At 38.3% G+C, this 27,289-nt stretch overlaps 1 protein-coding gene and 2 long non-coding RNA genes across 8 annotated transcripts in view; 2 read left to right on the top strand and 1 right to left on the bottom strand.

The window, feature by feature from the left end:
• The window catches only part of TNKS (tankyrase), a 129,096-nt gene that overhangs the window by 15,101 nt on the left and 86,706 nt on the right, over nt 1-27,289 (bottom strand). For 4 of the 6 annotated variants that reach the window (XM_086891537.1, XM_086891538.1, XM_086891539.1 and 1 more), the window contains 13 exons: nt 25,478-25,544; nt 24,833-25,019; nt 22,768-22,889; nt 20,233-20,324; nt 20,064-20,142; nt 11,477-11,648; nt 10,202-10,281; nt 9,088-9,233; nt 7,972-8,137; nt 5,088-5,307; nt 4,708-4,817; nt 1,975-2,163; nt 392-629 (listed from right to left, as the gene is read on the bottom strand). In XM_086891537.1, the coding sequence (XP_086747663.1) occupies nt 392-629; nt 1,975-2,163; nt 4,708-4,817; nt 5,088-5,307; nt 7,972-8,137; nt 9,088-9,233; nt 10,202-10,281; nt 11,477-11,648; nt 20,064-20,142; nt 20,233-20,324; nt 22,768-22,889; nt 24,833-25,019; nt 25,478-25,544 (1,868 nt within the window). Of the gene's footprint in view, nt 1-355; nt 630-1,974; nt 2,164-4,707; nt 4,818-5,087; nt 5,308-7,971; nt 8,138-9,087; nt 9,234-10,201; nt 10,282-11,476; nt 11,649-20,063; nt 20,143-20,232; nt 20,325-22,767; nt 22,890-24,832; nt 25,020-25,477; nt 25,545-27,289 lie in introns of all 6 variants that reach the window. The other 2 variants (XM_086891536.1, XM_086891533.1) reach the window with 1 other exon arrangement.
• LOC111927815 (uncharacterized) lies at nt 595-8,384 on the top strand. The gene is made up of 4 exons (XR_015287558.1): nt 595-674; nt 3,164-3,222; nt 3,307-3,359; nt 6,645-8,384. It is a non-coding gene; the product is annotated as an uncharacterized LOC111927815 (long non-coding RNA).
• LOC147653070 (uncharacterized) lies at nt 10,670-12,036 on the top strand. The gene is made up of 2 exons (XR_015287559.1): nt 10,670-10,778; nt 11,867-12,036. It is a non-coding gene; the product is annotated as an uncharacterized LOC147653070 (long non-coding RNA).

The following is a 27,289-nucleotide window of genomic DNA, read 5'->3' as shown; positions in this document are numbered from 1 at the left end:
CCCCCCCTTAGATTCTGACCTAAAGCATGGACCCCAGATATTAATCAAAGGGTTTAAAAACCCTTGGCAAAATCCCCCAGCCATGACAATCATAACTCCTTCATCAAAGTAATTCTTGTTGGATTTTCTTTATAAAGTCAATGAACATCTGGGCACCTAATCGTATCTGCATTTGTAGTCAGACCTAATGACTGACAGCAAATACAGATGAACAGTTAACAGTGAACAGTTAACAAGCATCAGACACTTTAAAACAGAGCTAACAGATAACAGTTCAAACTGCACAGTATTTTCTGGCTAGTCAGAAATGCTTTTCAGATAAACCAAGGCCTCTTCTGATACTAAACTACTGTACTTTTGGCAATGTAAACTTGTCCAGCAGCAAATGCACCTTCTCCTTCCTTCCTGTCAGCTCCTGCTGCTCCGTCTCCAGCATTTGATGCCCCTCCTACGGCCAGTTCTGCCAGTGGCCCTGTGAGGTTATCTATGCTGCTGGCAGCAGACAGGCAGGATGGTGTAGATGCTGGCGAGATCACAGAGGCACTAACAACAGTAGCTTGAGGCTTGAAGCACGTGGGCAAAGCTTCTGGAGGCATCGCATCTATCAGCAAAGCTCGGATATCATCAGCCTGAAAAACAGAAAGAACACCCAGCATGAGGTCCTACTATCTCAGGTCACTGATCTCTGGAAATAATTTTTAACTGTTATTTGATTTGATTGTTCTGTCCCCCATTAGAAAGAAAACTGTTAGCTTCTGTTAACAGGAATTCATAGTTTCAAGAACATTTTGATTCATCACTTAAGACATAAGTGAATCAGGTCCTCCCCATTTCTAAAGGTATGTAAGCTACATTTAATTTTTTTCTGGCACAAAGACTTTATAAGTGCTAAAGCCAGGGAGAACAATGCAGCAACTTTATTTGAAATCCTTCAGAATCTAGGACAGGAAATGCCACTTCTTAATTTCTCCCTCAGGCTCAACTTCAGGTGCACTGGAACAAGGTTTCAGTGGAAAGACAACCACTGCCTTTGCCATAATCACATCTCTTGGGTTAGAACAGAAAAAAAAAAGGACAGGAGCTCAGGAAAAGTATCATCTTAGCTAACAGTTTGATTTAGCCTTTATTGACTAAATTAAGCAACATGCTCATCTTCAAGAATTTCCTCCTAAAGAGTTCTTGTAGAACATGATGAAGACATCCTTATTTCCCCCCAGGATATCAAATAATCTTCATATCCTTCATCACAAAGCAAGTTTTCTGGAGCTCAGATTACTCTGGAGAATATTTCTTGAACTCTCCATAAATAAATCAATAACCCTAAAAGATACTTGCACTGAGACCAGACACAGCATCCAATTTGGTTGCATTATCTATTCCATCAAGACTGTTTAAACTGGGGCATACATTTTCATATAACCTTATTAGGCTTTTAAATCATTTACAAGAAAGTTTTCAGATTCTAGTTTTAGAAGAAGTTGGGTAGCCACCTACAAATTTCAGAGGTAGAATGAGTTCTTTAGAATGTTGTTTTGGAGTTAATTTAAAAAAAAAAGAATTGGGATAATATGGAGGCACTGAGTGTAATAACCCACTAAATGTTCCCATTCCTCTCAAGGGCCATCTGGTGCTCCTCTTTAGGTTCAAAGAAATAATCACCAACAGTACACAGACTAACCATCATCAGAGACATTTCAGAAAGTTTTATTTCTGGAAATGAGGAGATTGATCCCAGGAGTGAATCCTTAAGGAGAAGCAAACCTTAAATTGTTAGCCATGCTAAGATTTCAGCCAAAGGAAAACACCTGGTCCCATGGATAAAAATCCACAAAGAGGAACTCAGGAGATGCCCTTCTCTCTCCACCTCAGCACAGTGGAAGCCGAGGACTGCTGGTGCCACTGAGACATAGAAATGAATTTAACATGCAGAGTACATCCTCCAGAGCAGCCTGTGGCTGGCTAACAGGAACTTACTGTTGCCAGGTCTAGTGGTGTCTGACCCTCTTGGTTCTTCATGGTTGGATCTGCTCCATGAGCTAACAGCAGAGCACAGAGCTGTGTCCTTCCTTTTTGTGCAGCTTCATGCAAAGGTGTGAATGCCCATTTATCTGTTGCATTTACACAGGTATTATATTTGATCAACAGTGCTGCTATGTCCACATGCTGGAAAACACAAGAACATCTTCATCAACATGACACTGGTAAAACATACATTCCTTTCTCATGCTTGAGGTAATGGTGCCTAGAGACACTTGTGGTTTCTCTTTCCTGTAACTCATTCTGCCTCCTGTGCCACAGGAGCAGCACACTTCTCCAGACACCAATTTATACTGCAGCTCCACAGTCATCTGAGTCTGTGAGCTACCAGATCATTCACCAGCACACAAAGAACTGGGATCAGGCACAGAAGCAGATTTCTGTCAAATTACTCCAAGTACATAGCATGAAGTTTGTACCAGCTGCAGGACCAGACATGATACTTAACCCTGCACAAAAAAAAATTATTTGTGTATGAATTTGAACTGGTAAATTTACTGGGCTGCAGTAAATGTCACTTTTGTGACACAATACTAGAAGCTCTGAAGATCAGTGTGTTGTGCTACTGAGCCACCCCTGTGTGTACACAGAAGTCTTTGTTGTACTTTCCTTCTTGCAAGACTTTGAACTCATCTGTGGCAGCACAGATTTGTTCTATCTTCAATCATATTTTATGAGAGCTGTACTTGATAAAACATATTATGAGTGTCACAAGGAACAGCTGTTTAACATGGGTTATGAAAGTAATGAACTTATAACCCCATGCTTCCATCAATACACTGTCCTTGAAGTCTCCCAAGTAAAAATAAGAGAAAATTGACAAATGAAATTTTTGCCTGCCTCTAACCAGTAGAGCTGTCTTGTGCAAGACAGCAAAGGAAAAAAAAAAAAGCAGGTAGTCAAAATCAGTGGGTAGGAGCATGAAACACTGAAACTGTAAGCAGAAGCACAAAGAATTGTCAATGGTTTTCCTTCTTCCTCTCAATGGCAATTAAGTGACTCTTTGCAGCTCCCATAAAACAGCTTGGTCCCTGAATAAGTGTGGTTTGAAAATACTGCCAAGTTTATTTTTCCTCTCTGCCAAACTTTTAAAGCAATTGCTGTTCCTGTGATTTTTCTGCCACAGAAAGCCCTATTGAGAGACTCACAGCATGAAGTGCTGGGTGGGAGAACTGAAGAAACTTTGTGAGGAAAAGGCAGAGCTTGTGAAACTTGCCAGCTATGAACTTGTGAAACCAGTACTCATCTCCTCTCTACATCCCATCACAGAGATCTGAACAGACTGATGACAGCTCAGAGAGAAGTGTGGGATGCCAGGAAAGGTATGCAGCAATTCTTAACTAAATAAGCTGATGGAAAAGCACCAAACACTTCTTTTTTAATGTTTCCTGGAGGAAGTAAGACAACCAGGTTAGATTGGCATTATGATTTTTACAAATTACAATCAGCTAAAACCAATCTCTGACATTTCTCTATCCCAGTACGAAATGTTTTGGGTTTGCATAAAATGTTTTTTAATGTAAAATGTGTTTTGTCTTCTCACACCAAAGAAAAGAACACAGTATTTCTAAGAGAATTTATCTCTAGATCTTAGCAACATCCTGGGAATTTATGCTTATGGCAGATGCTGATAAACAATATTAATTAGTATTAGGAACCTGTAACATAAAAGAATTTTGTGCTGCATTTCTAATCTTTCATCAGGATTTGGGGCTTTTTGCTCTTTGGGACACTGGGATCCCATAGTGATGTAAAGAACCAATACACAATGGTGTAGATTGAGTTCCATTGATGCTCTTTTCAGAAACAAGGTGAACACTGCACTTTTTATTTCATTTGCTCTCAAACAAAAGCAATCATGGTGCTGTCATGGTCACCTCTCCCAGATTTTGCTGTACTTGTGCCAGGCCCAGGTAAGTAACAGACAACGCATATCATGAGACCATCAAACCCATTACTTCCTGAGCTTCAGATCCTCTCTCTGACAGTAAGCACAGTGCTAGGAGCTTCTCAAGCACTTCTTTGTACAATTATTTACAAGAGACTTCTTTCTCACCCAATCCACAACCAACAGCTGCTTATAAGCAATCTATTAGGCATCTGTGCAACTGGGACACAGATGCTTACTCCTTTATGGAGGGCCTGCCTCATCCAAAATGGTTTGAATCTGTCACTGCACCTCCCCTGCAAGCAGATGGCTTGCCCTGGAGGACAACCACATTAGAAACACAGTAGTCCTTCAACTCTAGCAATAGATTCCCACTGAACACCAGCTGTAACTCACCTCCACTTCCCTGTCATCATCTGCACAGAATCCCCTGGTATTTTTCTTTTTCTTCCATCTAAGTCTTCCAGAGATAACTTGAGGTCTTTTCTTTTTCAAACATTACCCCAAACCATTAAATCCTGTGCATCTACTTGCCTGCATAAAAGCTACATTGTGCTGATCTTTCCAAACTGCAGCATTTAACTGCTACAGCACACCTGAATCTGCATCCTACTTAATGTGTAGGACTGCAAACAGGACTCACAACAGCAACTTCATCCAACAAATACTTCATCAAAACCTGAACTGTGTTCACAGCAAAACAGCTGCAAAATAACTGGCTTTCGATATGACTTCAAGAGGTTCCTTGCTGATCTACTCATGCCAAGACTGCTTGCACCTACCCCATAGGATGCTGCATTGTGTAGGGGAATCAATCCTCCTTTGTCCTGGGCATTAACATCAGCACCATGCTCAAGAAGGTATTCAGCTACTTCCAAATTGTTGTAACCAGCTGTAGAAAAAGCACAGGAAAAGAAATTAGGTATTAGGAGAGCTAAACTAAAGAAAAATATTAGACAGAAAAGCTAAGGCAATTTTTCAGCTGCAAAAGTTCCTCTTCCCTAATAATTGCATTACCTCCTGAAATACTGGTGCCATAGTTAACTCTTCATACAGGATAATTCTCTGTGAAACTCTTCCCATACCAATCCTGATTCTGGCAAATTACATCTGTAGACCTACCATAAATATACAAACCTTGAAAACCTGGCACTTTACCTACCTGCAAGATGCAGTGGTGTTGAATTTCTTCCCTGGGTGTCTCTGCAATTGATATTTTCTTGAGTACACAGCTTCTGCACTCGTGCCAGGCACCCCTTCTTGGCAGCATCTAGCAAGGCAGCGTCTCCTCTCAGTAAATCCTGGATATCTGTGTCCCCTTCTTTCACCAAATCCAGAGGAGTGTTCCCATCTCGATTCTTTTTTGTTGGATCGGCTCCATGCTGCAAAGAGCAAATGGAATGCTAGTGTCACAACCATGTGCAGAGCAGCGCACACAAGTGTGTCACTATTTTGCAAAACAAGATGGCACACCTACCATAATGAAGTAACATTGTATAGATTAGTAGGCACGTGCAAATAAATTCAGAAGGCTGAGGCCCAAAAGCATTAGTCTGAAACACAGCTGTGTGAATCTCAATTCCACAGGCAAGAATGGCAGCCCTCTGCAAGAGCTGTCCCTGCTCTACTTGCAACTGAAGTATTTTCAGGAGCATTTCCTGCATATAGCTATTTCTTACTGTCACAGCAGCGTGAAAGGAAAGCCAACTGCAAGTATCTTGCTCCCAGTCCTCCTCTTCTCCTGAAAACTGGCAGGAATCAAATGGCTGGCAGAGTTATTTCCGGAGCACAACTTTCTGAGCTAGCAAAGCCAGGCTCTGAGTTTTACTAAATGTCACCCTGATATCGAAAGGCACTTGTTTGAGGAGGGAACTAGCAAAATACTCTTCTCTACACTTTCCAATAGATATCAGAACCTTCTTAAGCAGTTTACAGGTCTTTTGAAGAAGTGAAAACCAATTCTGGTGGACAAGTGGAGTTGGATGACTGCTGGAGTGTATCTGTGCTGGTAAAACACATAGATCAGGGAGTGACAAGAACACAGTACTGCAGCACAGGGGGTTGAGAACGGGAACATAGACCTATATTGAGCATATGGAGTGAGTCACATCCACATTCAGTTTTGTGGGAGGACAGCTCCTTCCCTATTCACTCTCAGCAGCAGTGGGGAAAAACAAAGACAGATAGAGCAGAGGCAGCTGCTGCTGCTATAGCTCTCTGGCTGACCCCTTCAGAATAGTCAAACACAGTGGTCCAATCCCTGCCAGCAAGTCTACCCTGCCATTTCCCACTGGACTGGGAATGGGAGAACAGCAATGGGAGAACAGAGGGAACTAACTGCTTTGTATTTGGAAGCAATACAACTGTGCTCATGGTGTAAAGGATAAAAAGCAAGGGACAAAAAGGGACAGAATATTGATTACACAGAACCAGTTTCCACATCTGTGGTTCTTTTAGGAAGAGAGCATTCTTCGCACAAAGCTTTTTAGATTGCAATGACTTCTCTAAGATATGACCTGAAATCCCTTAATTTAAAACTCATCAAAATTGGAACTATTCACATATGCACCAAAATAAATATCTGAATGAAGAGGCAGTGTCTTCTGAGACCCCTTCCAAGGCACAGAAAAAAATGAAGGTGATAATTTCAAAGAAAAGTGATTAAAAAAAGACACCGGCTCCAAAATGCCTGTTTATTTTTGTTTCCTTCTTCAAACAGACCAGGAGAGAAGGAGCACAAGTCAAGAGGAGTCAAACTCAACATCCACAACTCAGCAGAACTGACAATACTGCCAGCTGGCATAGGAGACACAGCAGGAGAAACCCTGAGTAAACTGCAGTGTGAGCATATATCCACAGACACCTAAAGACTTTACATCTGTGTCACCTTAAGGGCATATTTAGCTCTTATCTTGTGAATGAATGATTTTTTAAAAAGTAAATTTCAGCACTTTTCTATTTCCTGTTGTACATCCATTCAGGATCCTTTGAAGAAAAAATATGGGTAAATTCCCTGTGGAATGACCAGAACAGGCCAGAGACCTCCAGTGTCTATAATGCAACACGGTGCTTGAGAGATTACAAGTGTTCCTATAGCTTAAGCTAACATCTCTATTAGGGTGTCATTTGCAGGCCACCATACCATGCCTATACCACAGACATCTCTCAATGTCTCTTGGTTTCTGTTGTAGATATGCTTCAAACTATCATTCTTCTCTCTGCTTTCTTGGTAATCAAGTGAAATAATTAATGATATAGGAGGGAAATAGTGGGGCTTTACACCAGCAAATGAAAAGTGGCTGGAGAAGGTCCTCATTATTTAAAGACTATCCATATTCTGACTTTCTCCTATTTTAAATGCTGTGCTTCAGAGGGACATAAGTAGGCAAGGCTGAAAGAGAAAATAGGATTGGCAAGAAATTCTAATCTAGCATCCCCTTTCACCTTCCCAGGGTAGGATCTGACCTTATGTTAAGTTTCTCAAACTCATGTTTCTCACTGGAAGCATCTTTGCATTACCTCATGCTTTTAACAGGTTCCTCCTCTAAGTATAATGAATATTTATGCCACAGCATATTAACATGCATTTCCTCCAGGAGTTTTATAAATTATGCATTAACATAACAGTTTTACATTTCTCTCATACCAAACAGCATTTAGGACCCACCTTCCGCTATTGCTCTGTAACACACTCTTGCATAAGTATTAACAAAATTTACTTAAATGCAGTAACTACTTCAGAAAGGCATGGATAGGACAAGGTAGGGAGTTCTCATTTTTATACTAATTCAGCTGTTTTTTTCCAGTTTCAGAGTCTTGTCCTGCTTGGCTAACAATATTAATGCACGTGCTGGAAATATTCCTTGTTGATGATTCTTTTTAATCCAATCATATTACACAAGAAACCATATGACAGTTGCAAGATGAAAATTGATTCAAAGATACTACAAATAATTCAATGAATGCAATTAACTTTGCATTAACTGAATTTCAGAAAAAAAAATATATATGCATTAAAAGACACATCTGAGATCTCCAGCACATACTTTTAAAAGCAGTTTGCAGATTTCATATTTTCCTTTTGCTGCTGCTTCATGTAGAGGAGTGAATTTCCACAGGTCTGCCACGTTGACAGAAGCACCATGCCTCACTAAGAGTTCAGCCACTTCGTAGTGTCCATAAGAACAGGCATTGTGCAGGGGTACTAAGCCACTAGTCAAAGAGAAAGCATTAATAGCTAGAGAATAAAATCCTATATGCAATCAGTAGATAAAAGTCTCACTTTTACCAGACATCATTTCTATCTTTCAGTCTTTCCAGTTTTCATGGTTTTATTTCTCTATTGAAAAATCCATTAAAACTTAACTATCCTCCTTTAGTTCTCATCCACAAGACTTAAATACTAAGCAGCCCCCAATGTTACAACTTCCACGCTGTTAATAACAGACAAAAAAATAAATTGCAAGACTCACAGTTGTTTCAAGTTTGGATATTTGAGTGTAAATTTCAAGAAAGACATAACACTATATAATTTGTTTGATGTGCAGTTATTAGTAAGTATTGCATATCTGATAGATACAGAAAGATACCCAAATACTGAGATACTTCTTCCACGGTAAGCCTAAAAATCCAGTATTGGAAATTTATTCCCCACCCTGAACTAATATACAAAGTAAAAAAATGAACATAACCATGCTGCTTCACAATTAATGCAAAAACATGTAAATGGTTCCTATAATTTGATTATTAACTGTAAAAATAACTAACTTTAATAATAAAAGCTAATAGAATTAGAAAAATGACCAGAGATAACCCTGGTATTTTGCCCCATTTCATTCAAAACTAATTTTAGATCACCTAAAACAAGTTAAAGGCTGCTTTTAAGCAAAACGAAGTCTCCAAAATGGGCAAAAAGGAGAAGAGAAGCATCATGTATTACAGTGCCAGGTATGTACTTGATAATGGCTTTTCCAGAAAGCAAAGTATGCTGTAATGGTATGTAAATCTCCTTACAGCACAGGAACAATGCAGAATGAGAAGGAAAGGGAAAATTTTCAAGATAAAAACACTATGGTCACTGAAATCTGAAGCAAAATGAATAAGTGGGATATAAGTCTCATATTAATAGAGAACAGCAGAAGATGTAATGTAATGAAATGTACCCTTTATCTTTGGCATGCACATCTGCTCCATGGTGCAAGAGATACTCCACCACTGATACGCGATTATATCCTGCAGCAAAGTGCAGTGGTGTTGAATGACGGCCTTCCAGATCTCTGCAATTCACATTCTGAGGGCTGCAAAGTTGCTGTGAAGATAAAAGAACCCAAAATCTAGTACAGAACTAAAACTAACAAATAAGGAACTCCCCAAAACCAAACAGCAACACCAAAACACGGAACAAACCAACCCGAAAGAAAATAATTAAACTACCACCTTCAAAGACTCTGACACAAAATGTGATCCACTTACATTATACAAATCTTTTGAAGTATGAGGAAATTTCTTTCTACTTATGCAGTTAAAAAAATAGCAGCTCTAAACTTACAGATGAAAGTACTTATATAGCAAACAAGACTTAAATGATGGAAGCAGTGTGAAGATATTCCTAATGTATAAGAAAGGGTGAACCTCAACATCATCAAGTACCAGGTTCAAGGCCATGTAACTTTGCTTTGCAGTCAAAGGAGCTGCTGGTTCACAAAACTGCTGCTGTTTGAATATTAATGTACATCATGTTGAAGTTCAAGGTGGGAAAGTATGCACAACAGTCCATCTGAAGGCTGTTTTGTCCACAGACCAAGTACCAAAAAACAAGATCAAACCTTCCTGTGATGCTGGAATTCCACAGCCTGACCCTTCACCTTGAGATTATGGATGGCTTAAAATATGAAGTCTGCTACCTATTAATAGTATTTGCTTGCCATCTGATTGAATCATGCACCTGAGGGCTTGTTTCTACTAAATTTTGATTCTGAGAATCACAGGGTCTGCTACAAAGAATTATGGCTACATCTGAGACCATCAAAGACAAGACTGTGTGAAGGACTGGCAGAATCAGCAAGCAGAAACTAAAGAGAAACACACCTCAGTACATCTTAATGTACTACTTTATAGAAGAAAAATGAAGAAACACCCATGACTTCCCATAAAAAAATAATTTTTTATGATTTACCATCTATTAGGCACTGCTTTCACAACTCATGTAGCAGAGGCTTCCATGAGCCTTGCACAACAATGCAAAGCAGGAAATTCACATGAACTGTTCAAACCTACCTTCACAGTTTCCAAGTCTCCAGCTTTGGACGCTTCTAACAACCGATAATCCACATCGGATGTGCGCACAGGTGTACTTTCTGTACATAGGGAAAAAGATGGTTTAGGATTACTTAGGATACTTAAGTTGTATTAACTTGTGCTCAACATATTTTCCAAAGTTGGGGAGTGAAGTTGGTCTGTTGCTACTTGTGAAAATACAGCTGGGGTTGCGATGTTCAAGTTCACATTGCCAAAACGTCTGAATAAGCTTTAGTTTTAGAGCAAATCAGTCAGATTTTGACTCTAAAGCTGACATTATTGTGCCAGCATTCTTCTCTCTCAGTCCACATACACACATTCACGTGCTCATTTTAACAGGTAACGCTACCCACGTAACCAGCTACATCTCAGGAGTGGGTACACTTCAAAACAGTCCTTCCTTGCACTGCCATAAAATGCTTTTTTCTTGTTTTGTCTTGTTTTAAGGTAACATTGTTGAAAACACTTAGAGAAAATGGAGTTTCTAGCTACCATGGGTGTTCTCATCTATCTGGATATTTGCCTTTGTCTGACTACAGGCACATCTCACTGTAAGGTGAGTTACTTGTTCTGTAGTAGCTATTGATGCAATCATTCTTCTCTGTACTTGCAAAAGTTCAAATGTAACATGGCTAAGAGGATGTAAATCCTTAGCCACATATATGAAAAATAGTGGCACCCTCTTGAAACGTCTATTCATCTTTTTAATGCAAGATATAAACAAATTGTTATCTATGCACTATCCAGAGCACTTTCACAATAACATCTTTCTCTACTGGACAAGCAAGAGATTTGAAGTAAAAGTTCAAACAGTTTAGCAACTATTACTGGTTTTCTGCCAGTAACACTCTGCTTGTGACTGCTGAAGTATGGAGTACCTAACAGGTTAGCTGATTCAGGGAAAAAGGTTTCTTACATGCTCAGCAATATTCCAGCTGCCTTGGAAATTGCTACCAAAAGAATCCCAAAACTCCCTACATGTGCCTTCCTACAATCTCCTTGTACAGCAGCATGCTCTAGGTCTACAAGATGATTATTTTCTTCCCAATTTTCACAAAATCACTGAACTGGGCAGAGCTATTTATTTATTTTTTGACAAGTGTCACACAATACATACTCTAGTTGTGTGCACTTGATGCCAAAAAGAAGAGATGAGAAAACTACTGCAAGTCTCTTGCATTGAGAAAGAAACAAGATTGAAAGCTGTAAAGGGAGAAGCTGAAGTTCAAATACACAAGCCTTTATTTTACCCACCACTTAAGATCTGTTGCACTGCTTCATTTCCCATCTGTGCTGCTGTGAAGCCTTGCAAAGAGATGATGGAGGGATCAGAGCCATAACTCAGCAGCAGCCGGCAGGTTTGCAAGTGCCCTGCTAACGCAGCCCTGTGCAACGCTGTTTGACCAAGGGTGTCCAGTGCATTCATCTGAAAATGCAGCAGCAATATAAAATTCAACTGTTGCAATTAAAAGGCTGCACCTCTCCCTGTCCTAAATAAGAGCAATAAGAAAAATTTTCTGGCATACAAATTTATCTATCAATTCTTCTGCACTGCAATTAAACAAAACCAAATGACAAAACCGGCACACGCTCCAAAGGAAAAATAATTTACCGCAGATGTTTTCCTGTCTTTTAACAACACAGGTTATTTGTTTGCATAGCTAACAGACAACAGAGGATCCCCAAAACCATATTTTAAATAGTGATCAAGCTTTCAACAAATTTGATGAAGACCAACCTTGTGCAAGAAAAGAAAAACTATCCCAGGAGGAGAAAGAGGTAACTTGACATAAATTGTTACCAAACAATTCAAAGATCTTATATCTTTTAAGGAAATGATCATCTTCCATGGTCAGAAGTAGAATAATTCAACATTACACACTACCAAGAACTAATGCAAAACAAAGATGTCAAATTAAAAATTCTATGAAGGAGTGGGGGGACAAAACAGTTGGGAGACAAACATTTCCTCCTCACTTTTTGTGCCTTTACATAAACGTTAAGTAATAACTGGATATAATTCTTCTCAATACAAGGCTGTATAAACAGGCAAAATGGAGTATCATTTTCCAAGAAGATGATATAATGGAAACACATCTGTCTGTTGAGATTGAACAGAGCAGCTAAATAACTAGAAGCATCTCTCCCAGTGCACTATCAAAAAGGGAAGAGAATAATAGAGAGATTTAAAAAGCGGAAAAACACCCCCATGAAAATAACCTTTCAAGAAGATACTCTGTACCTAGCAGCGATTCATGACAAATTTAAATGCAAATGCCCAACAGCCTTTTTACCACTTTATGAAATACAGAACTACTCTATATTCTCTGCAAGCAACTCAGAACCTGTTATCTGTTTCCAAGCCTACAGATTGCAGGCTGTGAACTGCATGCATAATAAACTTTGTTACTGTATAAAACCCACCTTTTTACCTTCTCAAAAACTTAGTGGTGACAGCAAACAAAGGTTTTGCTTGCTATTTCTCACCTAAAATGCAGCATGAAAACCCTACTACCTTTCCATGAAACCAGTGAAAAAGCATTTTGGTTAAGACACATATGCTATAACTAAATTAAATTTAACTAAAACTAAATTAAATTAATTATGCAAAGATCTACTACCAGATAGGGTAAAAAATTTAAGTAAAATACCTGCTATAGTGCAATATCAAGTCACAAAAAAACCAACAAAGAACAACCAAATAAATAAAGAGAAGTGTGATTCGATATTGTCTGAAATTATTTTACAGACTGTCAGAGCAGGAATTTCTCAGATCACAAACCTCTCTTGCAGCAAGACGGACAGGAGAATAGGTCTGCTCTCTTGTAACTGTGCTCAGCTCATGCCACTCTAATGGATTGCCCTAAAAGTTTTGTTTCAAGTAAAAAACTTACTACTATCATAAATATTAACTAGATGCTGAATGTCCCAAATCCATCATTTTGTTCAGATGATGATCCTCATCTGTTCCAGGACACTGGATACCTTTCACCACTGATAAGGACACAGAGATAAGCAGAACTCTGGGGTTACACATGTTTAGTGATGGTAAAGGCAGAATGAAATTAAATTCATGGATTCTCACAGTAGCTGATAACACTAACATTCATCTAAAAAAGAAAATCTTAAGTAATGTATTATTTAATACTGGATGTCTGTATTAAACAGGCCTGTACTGAACAAACAGTAGAAGTAATAGCAGCAAGTGTGCACAATTTGATACTGACTACGTCCCTGGAAAAATGTTAATATTCATTTGAAAAGAACACTGTCAGAGTCATCAGAGCCATCATCTCATATGCCTTATCCAGGTCTCCTTTCACCTCTAAACCATTATCTTTCCCAACAATCAATTCTTCTGGCAGAAGAACATCAGCCATTTGAAGAAATACCTTCTTCTGAGACAAAAAGGGCTGCAGCTGACAGATGCATGCACCAAATGCAGCTGCTCTTTACCTCAGGAGCAGAATTAGGCTTTGCAGGACAATTTCATTTGGACTATGTTCAATTTGGGGCAGATGTCTCACCAATAATGTACCAAAAAATCAACCAAAGGATATACTCCAAGAAGGCTTAAAGCAAAAGGACTTACTTCCAAATGAAAAACAACTTAGGCACTACAAATTGAAATACAAAACTGAGATTAAAATCTTATAAAAATCAGACCTGGTAAGGCATATGTCTGGGTTAAACGGTGTTTAATATCAGGTCCAAAAACACATGTCTTTTCAAATTCAAAGCTGAAGTCTAAACTCTGTTTGACAAAATGTGAAATATGCAAGGTGTACTGCTTTAATTGTGCCCTGAATAGCCAGATTGTTCCAGCTGCACTTATTCAAAAAAGATAAATATTAATTTGGTCCCCTTTATAAGCAGTCTGAAATTAGAAGGCTGTAGCTCTGAATTATCTTACAGACAAGTTTTCTGCAAGGAGTTAAAAATTACAGGTTTGAAAGCTTTTATTCCACAGCACACTGGCTCTGATCCAATTTCTTTACCTTTTAGCATGATTGCAGTCATTCCACTGCTCAAAATGCAATGTAAAATCAGAATACAGTTATCGACTGAAAAGAGTTATTTAAATAAGGGTTCTCAGAGAATTTTCCAACGCAGACTTCCTTCTGTCCTTTCCACTCTTTCCCTTAATTTCCTTTTCTCTATCCTGAACAGACACAGTAGAGAAATGGAAATGGTCATGTATCATCAGACACTACTGAGGTTTCCCCTTCCCTCACTGCTGCTCTCTTGGAGCAGTGTAACAGTTATGGCAATATTCCCTTGGCTGCCAGGCACTTGTGGCAGCTCAACAGCTTGGATCTGTTCAGAAACATTTTTTTGCAAGACTTCTTGTCAGCTTTCTATCAAGATCAAATGCCCTAAATATCCCTCCTGCTCCTTGACACTACAAACAGCATCACAAAAAGCAACAGCATCCGAGCACTAGGAGTTTCTCCGTGAAATCTTTCTAAAAGATGAACGTTCTAAAAATCACATGTGAAACTTGTGCTCTGCCAGCAGTTTCATATCACAGAATCCTTCCCTCCAATGCAAGTGCTCTAACTGCTCTCCTGCATTAATTCTGAAGACAAGCTTGCAGTATTGTCTTGTGTCTTGTTGCCTAACAATAAACATAGGAGTGAAGAAGCATTGGTGACAATTTCAAGCTAGGTCAGCAGAAAAAAACAGAGAAAGAAGGAGTCAGTTTCACTCTAAAAGTTCCTATAGGATCCAGTCAGATGTTCCACAATTACCTCTTCTGCATAAAAGTTTAAGATTAAGGTCAGGATGTTTGGATGTCTAAGCAGTGAAAAAAGTTGAACCAGTCAATCACAACAGACCACACAGTTCTTTATGATGTTAACCATCACAGTCTAGAATCTGCTACATTTCTGAAAGGCAATTTTTCAATTCTTACTGTTCCCTGAGAAAATCATACCTCTCTCCCTGAAATGTCTGAAGCGAATGTTTTACACAACAAGGTTATTCCAAACCATTTCAGTTTGTTGTGTGGATCTAGATGGTGAACATTTGCAAATCCATGATCATGAAAGGCTGGCAATATGCTACTCCAGTGCACAGAAATAACTGTATTATGCAAAGACACATAAAGCAAGATCCTCCCAGGAGAGCAGAATGAATTCATTTCTGCTACCATCACGAATATGGACACTATCTCTCTGACATGGCCTTATAAAAGCTCATTTCCTCTTGCAGAAGAAAAGCTGCACATCACAATTAAAAAGCATTCATTACATCTCTGCAAATGCCCAAGATACCAGTGAACTTGGATGCTTGCAGGTCTTTCCTTCCAGCAATCCTTCCAGTTTAGAAAATACTCTAATCCTTTACTTCTGCACTGCTAGAAAGCTGAGTGCCTTTCTGAACACATTAATTTCCCACGTGTCTATAAATGTGGACAAGAACTTAGTCATATGAAATATTCAACTATCTAGAAATACAACAAAACAGGATGAAACTTTTTCACTAGTTTGCCACCTTCAAATTATTTTTTAAATTAAAGATTTTGATCATCTTCAAAGATAAAATCATGGCAGTTGAAGATTTGATCACAGGTCTAATAATTTTTTTTTATATTTAAGGGTTCTTTGAAGATGCTCTGCTTCTGTTTTTCATATGGTACTTTGAGAATATTCAACATCAAATAAGCATGGTGTGAAATGCTGTCTCACACAAACAGGGGAGGCAAACAAGGAAAAACTGTATGATCAACATTCTTGAAGAAAAGTCTAAGAAATCCCAAGGTTTCTCACCTGTTTTTTAAATTGACAGTCAACTTCTACAAACTCAAGTACCAAGTTAATGAAAGCATCTTCCACAGAATGTGTGTTTAGATAACACAGGTCGATGTACAACTAATATCCACAAGGGCTTCTTCACAGTTTAAATTAAGAACCTAGTCTGTGCTCTCAGGACCAGCAAGACACACCAAAATAAACAATTTATGATTAAGTGCTTGCCAGTAGGTTAATTCTTGCCCATACAAATCACAGAGTATGCTGAGTTGGAAGGGACCCATAAGGATCCTCGATGGGTCCTATCTGCACAGGACACCCCAAAAGTCACAGCATGTGCCTGAGAGCATTGTCCCAAATGCTTACTGAACTGTCAGGCTGGTGCTGTGACCACTTCCCTGGGGAACCTGTTCCAGTGCCCAATCACCTTCTGGGTGAAGAACCTTTCCCTGATATCCAACCTAAACCTCCCCTGACGCAACTTCATGCTGTTCCCTCAAGTCCTGTCACTGATCACCACAGAGAAGACATCAACGTTCTCAGATCTTCTTTCTGTCAAAAGGAGTCTCAATCAAACACAGTTTATTCAAGCAGTCCTTCAGTGTTTATTATCATCTAACATACTCCAAATACCAAATTTACACAGTAAATTATTAAATCCAGCTCCAAGGCCATAGACCATCCCTTGCTCATCCCAAATTCCCTAAAGCAGTCTTCATAATGCTTTAGCCCCTTCCATAGAACAAGAAAGGCTACACATACATACTTCACTGTATGTGAACTCGCTTTTGCTGTCTGACACAGCTGCTCCTCATGAAAACAGAAGAATTTCCTATAAAATGCTAAAACAATCACAAATTATTTTCAATCTACAACACTTTATATGACTATGTCTCCTAAAGCTATTATTGCTGGCTATTTTGTGGATCAGTTGTCTGCCTTTTGTCACGGAATCTCAGAAGAAGAAAGTTCTACTTTCTTTGAAGCCCTAATTACACATCTTTTTCAAATTGTTACTCTCTCAGTAATCAGTAAGTAGTGCTTTCCAGAAGGGAGATGAACAACAGAATGACATTAAAGTTGACTTCAACAGTACCTCTCCTTTGACAGAAGAAATGGCTGCAAAGTGAAAAAACCCTACATGATAGGTGTCATCCATACACACTTCAGTAAGCATTTTATATGAGATCACAGTGGAAATTTTTATTTTATTTTATATTGAAAAAAGAGCACTTGATAGAAGAACTGAACATTTTGAAAAAGGGAAGGCTGCTTGGTGGCTGGTTGTGGGATAATTTTGTTTTACTATTTGCATTAATGATCTTGACACATGAGAATAGTGCTGAAGGGCACAAATATAAAATATTAACAAAATCAAGACTCTCTGTGCACTGCAAGATTGAAAGAAGGATCTGAGTACTACTGTCTCAGCTCTATTAAAAAGGCAAATATGATCCCAGTATGCATTAGTCAGGCACTTACAACAGAGGTAATGAAGTGCCATCATGGAAGGCAGTGGGGGAATGAACTCTATTTTTGTTGCCTGAACTCCAAGATTCCCTCTGGTGCTAGTAGAGGGAAGGGGTTAAAAGGATGAATAGGAAAAGGCAACATTCTCTTATGAGGGAAGATTAGGTGTTTAAGGCTTTTAGCCTACCAAAACAAAAGCTAAGAAGAATCAGTTTGTTCACTGCAAATACCTCACTGAAGGAAGCATCAAATAAGAAGAGAGGTATTTAAAAAGCAGGAGGGTGCAGTTCAAAGAACAAATGGATCTTCACTGGGAGGCTGCTATTGCAGGGCGACTAGATTCACCAGCTCATGAGAACCCTCTCTTGTAAAAAATACAACCAGACATGATCAAAGAGCTTTAATATATCTGATTACATCTTATGAAGTAACTACAATTCAAGACACAAAAAGAGAAAACATGAAGGAAAAACGTCCCAACACACAACAAAATAAAAACATCAAAACCTGTATCGTGCTTTAGGAATGAAAGCTGCCATGTCACAACAGTCAGAAACAAAGAAATACCAATGTCAAGAGTATCTGATGAACCAAATGCCTACAGTCAAAGCATGAGCAAGAGGTCAAATGATAATATACAAGCAAGACAAACATTTTAGAGTGATTAAATATGCCTAGTTAACTAACTAAGCCTCTTGAGCATATCCCATCTGGGAACTTCAAAGTGCCTCATAAAGCCTTAATGATCTACCTCTCATTAAAAATTACGGGTGCGCTATTTACTGCTTTACAGCTAAGAAACTTTGGACACTGATCCACTGCAGTATGGAAAGATGCACTTAATATTAACTTTGATTAGTCTCCTGCCATGCACTTAAATGCTTTGCTAGATCATAAATGTGAATAGCCTATCCTCAGAATAACATAGGATATGGGATATGAATGAAGAATGAGGTTTAATGATCTCTAGGTACCTCTATTTGCATACTGTTGATGGAATAAACAACAGAACACCCCACTCAGCATCATTCACAGTAGATCACTGTACACCACTCAGCACCATTAGTCAGTCTACAAGTGACTCATGAATCATGATTTAGAAACCTCTGCTTCAGGAGATAAAAGAATTACAAGCTATCATCAGAACATGCAACTGACAAAAAAAAAAAGGGTCCATTCTAGTAAGGATGCTGTCTTTGAGCTTACTCTCCTAACGTGACCTATAACCAAGCTAGACTTTCAAGGGAGCACTAATTTAAATAATGAGACTACAGTAGCAGCACACAGAAGCTCCTTGTATTTCAAAGCAGGTAATACTTTGGTATGAGTACATTTGAAAGTCCAGCATGTCCAGTTCAGTGTCTACCCAAACACCATTAGTACTGAATTAGTACTGCAAAAGCAGATCCATAAAAGTTATGAGATACCTATTCCTATGGCAAAGTTATTTTTTTTTAACTTTCAGTGCATAGGTATTCTATACAGAGTGAATCTGGGAAAATAATAACCAATATTTTTAATGACTATAATCAAGAACTTTGACCCTGGTTTCTCCTTAGGCAAAACATAGTAGTCACCAGAGCATTAGGACTCTCAAATACAAACAACTCTGCCATGGTATTGTTGTTAAGGTATTTAATGATGCCATTAAAGTATTATGGAAGTGAATCAAATCTGGCAGTGAGCTCTCATACTGGATTATAAATTAAAATCATCATTTCAAAATAAAAACACTTAACTGTGCATACAACTACATTGCTCATAGCTCCTATCACAGCAAGAGTGACACTTGATCATTATTACAGGCAATAACATAATACAACAGGTAATAAATTTGTAAAAATGAATTCCTAATTTCTAGCTCCCTGAATGAAGACTTTCAAAAAGAGTAATCAGAGCCCCATTCAAAGCAAAAACAAGGAGACCTTTTATATTTTAGCCAATGCAAAGAAAGTATCCATCAAGAAGAGTCTCTAAGAAAATGAAGTAGTGATGTGTATCATCACCATGAATATTAAGTTTGCTGCTAAAACCTACAGAAAGATCGTTCTGAAACACTTCTCAAAGATGGCTAAACCACATTCTAAATAAAGTTAGTTATACCTTCCTCTACCTTTAGCAACTTGCTGAACCATGTGCTTCTAAGCAAACTTCACCACAAACTCACAAATTAGTTAGGTTGGCACCTATAATAGCTAAAGGGCACAGCAAAACAATCTTACAAGAATAAAAAGCAAGCAAGGGAGTATTCAGCATTAGAATACTAAACTCAGCGTCAGTGCCCTCAGCCATCGGATATTTTCCAGCCAAGAAGATAAAGCAATACAAGGTACTTAGATAACCACATTTATTAGAAATTATAACAAGGTTCATTAAAAATTAGTAAGGTAGACTCCTAAAGCCTGTATTCAGTTACTTGGAGAGAAGTAATTTTCAGATGGGATTCCTGAGGATCCAGTACTTATTTCAGATAAAACACACTTCAAGGTTAACACAAGAAGCACAAGGCATACAGAATAAAAAGCAGTAACTATCATAAAACTTATGTGGTATATAATCAACATAACCCTTCTTCTTGATCCATTGCCTTAAAATAAAACACATGCAAGTATATTTACCTTCGCTCCATGTTTATGCAGAACTTCCATGACATCATTATGAGCTTTTTCAGCGGCAACATGTAAAGGTGTCATGAAACTTGAGGGGGGAAAAAAAAGGTGATGTATTAGTTTTGCATTCCTAGTATGACAGAGACCTTTGGGAAACTCAAACATTTCAGAAACCTACTCTTTGTTTTTCTCGTTTACATTTGCTCCTTTCCTGAGCAATAGTTCTGTAACTTGTTTCCTCTTCGGATGCACAGCAGCCACAGCACAGTGCTGCAAAAAAGTAAATGAAAAGCATATTTCAACTACACAGATCATAAAGAACTTTAAGGATACATTACTTCACCTCTTAATTATTCTGCTAAAATTTACAAACCAAATTCATCATACTGAACAAAACACAGACTTGTGATCAATGCTAAATTATTCTACTCAGAAAAATAATTTTAATTTTAAAGCTATTTGCCACTTAGGAAAAAAGCAGTATGGTCCCAACTTCATTAACCAGCTATCAGGACAAAGCTGACACATCATGAACAAAGGAAGGAAAGACAAAGAGTTTGAAACAGACTTTTTGCAGAGGGTCTCCAAAGGGGTCTGAAAGAATTCTGCCACAGTTGTCAAATTGACAGGACTTTAAAATAGCTTTGTTTCTTCTTCTGTTCCAGTGTGTACTGAGCTTGTTAATGGCCATTTGTGTCATGCACCCAACTACAGATTTTGTAATAAGCAAACAAGCAATACATTTCTCTTAGAATATCTTTTTTCCCATGCTATGAGAAAGATACACCCTTCAACAAAGGGCTTCTCATTATCATGCCTGCCCTTGTGAGACCACATTGCCCTTTGCTAAGTATAACTACTCTCCCAAATGTGGCTGGCATCTGTTGGTTTATCAATAGTGGCTCTATCAAGACATTCCTGAAGCCTGGAATTACCAGCATGGTTCCAGATAAGACTGAATACCCAGCTTTAAAATCAAGTCCAGAAATGCTTATTTCAATTCTGAACATCTCAAGATAGCAGGCTATGAGAAACAGAAGAAACTTTTGGACTTTTCTGTTTATATCTTTACCCCATTTTAAACCAGTAACCCAAAGAAGGTAGAAAGTCTCCTGGAAGAGTCCTCTAACTTTCCAAAAGCAAAACGATGGCCTTTACAATTAGACAGACCCCAAACTCAATGTTCATAGGTAGCACTAGTACCAATAACGATTTTTTGTCCTTTTCAGCCTTCCTTATGAAGTAACTTTCACTCACGCTTCCACACTGCTGTTAATCAGCAGGGCACATCCAGATTTTGCCAAGGCAAACTTTGTAAATAAACATTAAGATCAACTTTTGGTCTGAAGAGTGGTAGCATTTTTAAGGCTTTGCAGATAATATCCCTGTCTCTATTTCCTGCCTATATGATAAATAAGCCCTAAAATAAACAAATGCTGAAATATTGCCAAACTTCAAAGCAACACTAATACCTATGTCAAGTGTTTGCTTTGGCTTTTTGGCTAATACAGCTGAGACCCCAGTGGCCCATGGGAAATTTTATTATGCTTAGGGCAGGAATAGCTCAGTTAGATTACCCATAACCTCATCTGATCCTGGAAGCCAAGTCCTTTCATTTGGACTGGAGACAATTTGGAAATCTCATGTATAGCAGCCTAAAACTGCAAGCACTTAATGAACAGTGAACCAAGTACATCAATAGAGCTAAAATATCCCATTTGGTCCAGCTGCCTCTACAGAATCAGCAGGCAGAAAAGAGCAAAGAGCATCACAGGACTATGAAGTGATCATTACACAGCTAAAGAGATGCCACATAGCAGCAGCTGATACACTCAGAAAGAAAAGGATAACGTCATCCCAAATTTCATACTGTCTTCACATTCAGCCTATAGATCTCTCTTCTCTATCTTGTTTCTAACTTCAAATGAGGATGCTGAATCCTCCACGGAGGAAACAGAGCATATGGATGCTTGGTACCCAACATGCAATGTTCTGATCACAATCACAATGTTTCCTACACTAAATATGCAGTTGCATGCCTGCAGCTGAGACGTGCCACTGAGAAGAAAATGTTCCATTGGAAAAAAGTATCGTAACTATAGTGGTTTTAATAATACCATCAGTGTCAGCTTCAAAGTTTTCACTACATCTGGGATCCTGGCTGTGTTCTTGCTTCCACTGCTTCTTTAAACAATTAAATAAGAGCAGGATAATACCAAGAAAGTCTCAAAAGACCCCTGTTTCTACAGCTAATGTGGTATTGTCAATACTATTTCAAACCTGTGATGTACACCTATTTTCACCACAATTTTATGTATCCTATGAAGCAAATTTGTAATCCCAAGTTTGCTCACATAAAACATGAAGGAAACACTGGGCTACTGAAATATAATTTAACCCCATAAAAAATCTCAGCAACAGACCAACAAAATAAGAGGTTTATAGGAAAAAATGCAAGAGAAGTGAAAAATGAAGAGGTGCAGAGTGTCTGGAGAGATTCTGTAATCTACTAGAAGGAAGGAAAAAAGTGATAAAATAAATTATATGATGTTTTTTCTATAATGGTGATTTTATTTTAGTATAGAAAGTGTTCAATGCCAAATTCTCAGTCTCAGATGATGAATGTATTTTCGTAGTGTAGAAATTAAACTCCTTGACTCCAGGCTACCAGCACATTTATCATGAAACAAATGGATTGACTGTATAATCTCACCAGTGCAGTCTCATGCGACTGTGGCTGCTTAAAATTAATGATCTCCAAAGCAAGTGTCTTTTTCACTTTGGCTAGGTCTGCCTCTCTGGCTGCTTGCAGTAGAGAGTGTCCTTTGAATTCATCTGTTAGAGGAAAAAGACACATTTAATATTCAGCAAGATGTCACATTTATAAATGTTATTGCAGAAAGACAGCTATACTCAATTAAGAGGAAAGAGGAGCGCTTCTGCATGTCTCTGGGTGGCAGCTGACCTGGGACACAGAACATGAAAGAAGTTTTGCTGAAACCAAAGGGACATGCTAAAGAAGAGGGGAAGTTATTCCTTGAGTTAAATCTCTTCCATTAATCCTTCACCCACTTGACATTTAATGCATATATGACCTCTACATTACCCATGTCTACGTTCAAATGAGCACAATGCCATGAGATATTCTTAAGAAAATAAAGCATTACAGTTGCTTGTCAAAAACGTTATTGTATTTGCATGACAAATAATTCGCTGTAAAGTCGAAGTATATATAATTTCTATAAAATTATAAATAACAATAATACATATATAAAATGGAAATATAAATTATTAAACTATTGGTCTTAAAGAAAGCTACCTAGCTAGGCATTTGAGCCCAGTGTGCTCCAAAGATGAAACAAGTTTTGATAGTAAGTATATCTTTGGAAGTACAGATTGTTAATTTTGCTATTTCCAGATCCTGTTTAGCTCAGCAACTAGTTCATTTTACTTTTAAATAACTTTGAATTTGAAAAGAAGTGTTTCTCTTAAAACGTACAGACAAAAGGCAGGTTAGCAGAAATTCCATCGGACTCTGGGAACTAGAAAAAAATACCTCAACTTCACTAAAAATAAAAATATTTTTGTTTCATAAGTAAGCTTGAAATCCTAAGTTTATTAAAGAGGGGCTTTCTTCTCCCACCTTTGTTTTAATGTCTGGTTTAAATTTATTTGTAAGCAAACCATAACTCAAAGCAAAAGTGCAAATAAATCTTGAACTAAAAAATATAATGTAACTTTATTCCCAAAGTCTAAGACCAAACAACTCAAGAACATAAAAAACACGGTATTTTGGGATGCAAATACAAGCTAGCCCATCAAGATACTATCAAGTTTCACATAATGCTCACATTTGTTTACAAATTTCAGTGTATATTAATGGACATGAATCTTTCCTCATTGTGCTTAAGGAACTCTAAATACAGAAATAAACCAAAATGTAAATAGATTTTTTTTTTTGCTAGCTAATTTAAATAAATTCTAAATTAACCTTCCTCAGAGCCAGAAGCTTTAGACCTGGACTCAGAGTCTACTCAGAGTAGAGAAGTACCTGAAAGATACTACTGTTCTCTTTTCTAGACCAAAGTTTTCTGTTGTGCATTATCTCACCATCTTCTCCTGCAAAGAATAGTGACTAGACTAAAACCTGACTATAGCTGTGATTGTTAGGGCAGGATCACATTATTAGTGTCTGGGGGCTTCTGCTATACTGGAAAGGTGAGAGACAAAACCAAAAACTTATTTATAATTGAGAATCTAATTTTCAAGAGGCTTTCTGTAACTTCATAATGCTCTGGTTCTATATATGTCTCAATTATCTTCTACATTTTATAAGAGTCAGGAAACAAATGCCCCAAAGAGGGAAAGAAAAGGGATACAAATTGAAATTAGAGTTGAAATACTGGTTTGTAAACAGCATAAGGATTGCAAAAGTAGGTGATGGAATTTCTATCTCCAAGGCTGCAGACCAAAGCTACCTACCTCCTGTAAACAATATAGAGCCTCAATACAGAGGCCCCTGTGTGACTGAACTGGACTTTAAACATAGAAAACCACCAAAGTCACTGATTCAGCAGTGCCTTAATAATTCTGAACTTCAGAAAACCAGGCAATTTAACAAATGATGTATCAGAGGTACCTGTGCACTTCAAAGTGTGTGACACAGCTGCAGCTACTCTGCTGCTTTGCATCCACTTCTAAAGCTTGAGGAAGGCGGCCTGGAAGGAAAGCATCCCTTTCCACCCACCAACAAGTGTTTTCAGTCTGGAAGCACTTACAGGTCAGTCTCTCCCTGAGCTCAGGTGTTGGAGCCATGTCAACCGCGCTCTTGCCGTGGCAGTTGACCAAGGTGGGATCGGCGCCGTGGCTCAGCAGGAGGGAGCAGACCTCCACACGGTTCTTGGAAGCAGCCTCATGCAACGGGGTGAATTGCCAGAGGTCCATAGCATTCACACAGGCACCATGCTAGCACAGCAAAAAAAGCCTTGGATTAGTAAGAAAACATCTTCAATAACTAAAAAGCTTATAAATTTTCATTTTATTATGAAAATTGGTTCAAATCACTCATGTATAAACACACATACACAAAAAATTTAATTAAAAATACCAGTATACACAAAAATACTGTTGAATCCGCTAAACAAAATTGAAATTTCTATGTGAGCTAGTTTTTGAACAGAAAGATTCAACTCTACTATCAGGCCAAAGAAATAAGGTAAAGAAAAAAAACACATATACTGTTCCAACAAAGACAAAGTTTCAGGCTTCTGAAATGACAATATGATGTTTGAAACCTGTTACTAGTTTGGGGGGGGGGGGCAGGAGGGGGGGGGAATCCTACTTTTCAACTCCAATATAAACAGTTGGAGTAGTTGGAGTAGTTGGAGTAGTAAACAGTAATTACTTTCCATCCTTGTACTTACCTTAAGCAGCAGCTCTGTAACCTCATAGTGTCCATAAGAACATGCATTATGAAGAGGCACAAGACCACTGCATGGAAGAAGAAAGCAAATGAATTTTTTTTTAAGTGGCATTTTTAAAGGAGGAACAATTTCCTCCCTACTGAGAGGAAAAAATCAAGTTAAAGCTAAAATATTCAAATAGTTATGTATTTAAAAATTAGGATTTACAAACTAAGGGGAAAATCTGACTTCCCCAAACAACACATTGCTTAAGAGTGGCATTAAAACTTGCGGTTTTCTTGCTTGGTTTTTGGAGGGATTTTTTGTTGTAGGCTTTTTTTGCCTTAACAGGCCACAGATGTTTAATCTACCATTAAGACTAGCATTAAGTGGCTTTGACGTGATCTTTCTTGAAGCTGTTAGGGAGGGGGAAAAGTCCCATTCCACATTCAATTTCCTCCACAGTGTTCTGCTTCTGCCTAAATAGGAACTCCTGTTTAAAATGCTATGCGAAAGGCAAAACTCCCCAGATAACACTAACTTAACTCCTAGGTATTTTATGAAGATGTACAAATATCCATAGAAAGCAGACTCAAATTGCTGCTCTAGACTGTGGAATGACCTGATTTTCCTCCATTTTTTACAGTACAACCTATTTAACTGTTCAAGATACTTCTAAGAGAGTCCCTGTAATTTTTGTAGAGCTATATTACTGCAGGCCATACTTAAAAATGACACTAGCAAAGTAAATAACAGGGATTTAGTCACAAGCACAAGATGTAATAGAAGTCATGCATTGAAAAGGAGATGCGAGATGGGCAATTACTGCAGAGGACAAAATGAGTTTAATTCAAGCCAAGCATGACAGGCTAGTTATGGCTCAACAGATCAGTACACATAATACATGAAGACCATAATTAACCCCATAATACCTATGAAAAATACAGGGGGTAATTCCCAGGACTGCAAAACCAACTCAGAGAGAATTAGGACAGCAAGTAGCAGACAGCAATTAAATAAACTTAATTTTAAGGTGGATGCTCTCAGAAACAGCAACACATTTGTCACAGGAGACGAAAATTTGTTCTGGGGAAAATTTTCAGACTGTTTTTTCCATCATTACTTTCCTTAATTACAACTTATGGGTGCATGTGTGAGACAGAGAGAGACTATCCATTCCACAGAGCACTTAGAAAACCTGCCCCCTTCCAAAATGATGGTCATGTCAGAGAACTGAAGGGACTTCAAGGCCTGTCAGCAAAGACAATTGCTGCAGCAATGCACCTGGCCACTTGTGCAGCATCCCCTCCCATTCCCTCTTCCAGCACAGCAGCTGTAAGGGAAAGGAGAGAAGAAGCTGCAATGGAAAGGAGAGACCAGTGGAGAAAGAGCTGCTTCCTTGGCTGGGCTTCTCCTTGGGAGTAACTAGAAGTGGTGACCATTTTGAAAATACAGAACAATTCCTAAGCACTTTCTCTGAACTGACTCCATTGAAGAGAAACAAGGACTTCTATAAAATCAATGTAGCCTAATTTAGCTCCTTAAATGAAATGTGACAGTTATTTATAGCCCTATTTACTTATAAATTATGTATAAATAAGAAACAGCAAGGTAAAACAAAACACCACACTGATTCCAAATGTGTGATGCCACTAAAAAAAAAGTGGGAGCTTGATGTTCCTAAATATGTTTGGGTTGTTTCAAAGTTCAGTACAGAGTAAGTATTGAAAGGCTGTCCTTTCTTTGTTTGCTTTCCTTACCTTCCTGCTCCAGCCCCAAGTTCAACTTAACTACCTTTCACACATTGCAAGCAAATTGTTCAAAACTCATTAC

Source organism: Cyanistes caeruleus, chromosome 5 (assembly GCF_971803275.1).
Source record: "Cyanistes caeruleus chromosome 5, bCyaCae1.hap1.1, whole genome shotgun sequence".
Lineage (NCBI taxonomy): Eukaryota > Metazoa > Chordata > Aves > Passeriformes > Paridae > Cyanistes > Cyanistes caeruleus.
Note: the sequence above shows the minus strand (reverse complement) of the source record. Positions and strands in the feature narration are given on the sequence as shown.